This window comes from Octopus bimaculoides, chromosome 18, assembly GCF_001194135.2.
Source record: "Octopus bimaculoides isolate UCB-OBI-ISO-001 chromosome 18, ASM119413v2, whole genome shotgun sequence".
In the NCBI taxonomy this organism is placed as follows: domain Eukaryota; kingdom Metazoa; phylum Mollusca; class Cephalopoda; order Octopoda; family Octopodidae; genus Octopus; species Octopus bimaculoides.
The window spans coordinates 16393693-16395943 of record NC_068998.1 but is presented as its reverse complement, the minus strand read 5'-3'; the positions used below and the strand labels follow the sequence as shown (position 1 = coordinate 16395943).

General features: G+C 38.8%; 1 protein-coding gene across 1 annotated transcript in view; it reads left to right on the top strand.

Moving 5' to 3' along the window:
• The window catches only part of LOC106871188 (coiled-coil domain-containing protein 177), a 56875-nt gene that overhangs the window by 43839 nt on the left and 10785 nt on the right, over positions 1–2251 (top strand). Inside the window, exon 9 of the mRNA XM_014917524.2 lies at positions 654–767. Coding sequence (XP_014773010.1) covers positions 654–767 — 114 coding nt within the window. The remainder of the gene's footprint in view (positions 1–653; positions 768–2251) is intronic.

Below are 2251 nucleotides of genomic sequence, written 5' to 3'. Positions count from 1 at the left end.
TATATATTAATCATAAAGACACATTAAAAGTGTCTACCCGCTAAAAACGAGAGTTAAAACCCTCATTTGGACCACCCAAAAATTTACACTGAAAATAACAGATTCAACAGTATATGAGCAAGCGGATTGAAAAAAAGTCTGTAACATACCAATATAACATATATATATATATATATAGCTTACTATTTTAGATTTGTCAGGTACATAAGCCCTCTCTCACCCTACACCATAATTTGCCTGCTACATATTATTGTGTTTTTGCATACAACAAATTAAAATTATCACAGTCAACTGGCTGGAATGTATAAAAGATTAAATAAACCACACTTGTTTATTCTTATGAAATGCCATATGTGTAAAGTCTCTCATAAGAATAACACAGTCCTGCTGAACTAATTGTATAGCTCTTTTGACACCAGAAATGGTGGTGGCAATGACAGGCTTACTTGAGACGAGCGGGGGGATTTTTTGAGGAAGTGATGTATGCCCAAATGCTTTTCATGTTGTCAACCCTTTTAGTTGCGTCTTATAATATGAAACGATGCAGTGCACCTATTGCAACAAACTAAAAAGGAAAACATTAACATCACAATACATTCAAGCTCTCTGTTTGTAATTTTTAACTAATTACCCACTGCCAATCTGTTTTGAAGGAGATATGGGAAGAAGAAAGCAAGAAACTTGAAGATATAGATGCCACAACACCGGCTGATGATGGTACTATGACACACAGAAGCGACCAGTTGCTGGAGGAATTGATAAAGAAGGTCAGTAGTTGTTATTGGGGTTGTTGTTGTTGCTGTTGTGTTCAGCTTTTAACCTGTTGAAAATTGATGATAGAATGTCATATTACAGTAGTGCACTGCTTAACCCTTTTGCTACCATATTTCTATGGCAATGCACTGCCTTTGTTCCTGTTAATTTTGAAAATAACGAAGAATTTGGTAAAATAACTTTGTCTTTATTAAACCTCTAGCATTTCAACTGGCCACATCTGGCTCAAATATTCTACCTGTCTTATCTTCAAACTGGTCAGATTTGGCCTATCACATCTATCCTACAATGTAATTCTAAAAATAAATAATCACACCATAGAAATCCCAAAGGCATGAAATAATGCATGATTAATTCAAAACAATGTGAATACATAAGTGTTGCATTTGGCAGAATATTCTAAATGCTAAAAGGTTAAGCTGATGTTTAGAATATGAATTAACAAGAAATGCTGATGGAATGTTTTAACTTTGATAACATTTAAATGAAAAGTTTGTATCATAGAACCAGGAGTGTTCTCAGACAGGTTGGTATCAAGAAGGTTAAGAACTGCTGCTGTAATCATTTCGTGACACTCTAACCATTTGTGGTACCCTGGCTCATTTTGTGACACCTTAAAAAATTTTGAGACACCTTAAAACATTTTGAGACACCTTATTTCATTTGGTGTGAGGGCATGTGGTGTGGCCTAGTGGTTATATTCTTTGGTTTATCAAAATAGGGTTCTTAGTTTAATTCCTGGACCAGGAGGTACATTGTCACCAAGAACAAAGCACTTCATTTTATATTGCTTTGATTGCAGAGCCCTGAGGACCATCAAGAAAATTAGATGCAACCATCACGTTTCCTACAAAGAGCTGTGTGCATGCATGCATCAGCCCACAGCCTCCCAGCTCATAGCTATCCATCACATGCACTGGTATGGACATGTGCTCTGTCTCCCACTAGATCATCCTACAAGGGCTTTACTCTCATTCGACACAACAGCTGTGGGCTGGAAGAGGCCTTGTCGCAGGCTCTGCACCAGATGGCTGGACGTGATTGAGGAAGATCTCCAGAGGCTCAACGCCACTTTAGAGGATGCAGAGGGGCTGGTATGGACTGCCTGCGATGGAGAGCACTAATGGACCTGGTCAGCTCTACGCATGATGACATCTCTGGGACCACTAACCTAAGATGACCCCAGCCCCATCTATCAAGAGCATGAAGCAGCAGCAAGCAATTTATGCAGTTGTAATGGGAAGTATTAGTTATGGTGCAACTCTCTCTCTCTCTCTCTCTCTCTCTCTCTCTCTCTCTCTCTCTCTGTTATCATATCCTGGATGTTCTACTGGTTCAAAGTTCGTGGTGGCAAGAGAGTGTTTACACATGCCGTTGCAGGTACATAGAGAGACTGTTGGTTGAACTGCTGACGCTACTATATCATTTTGTAACACCTTGACATCTTTGTAACTCCTTGACCATTACTCTTTACTCT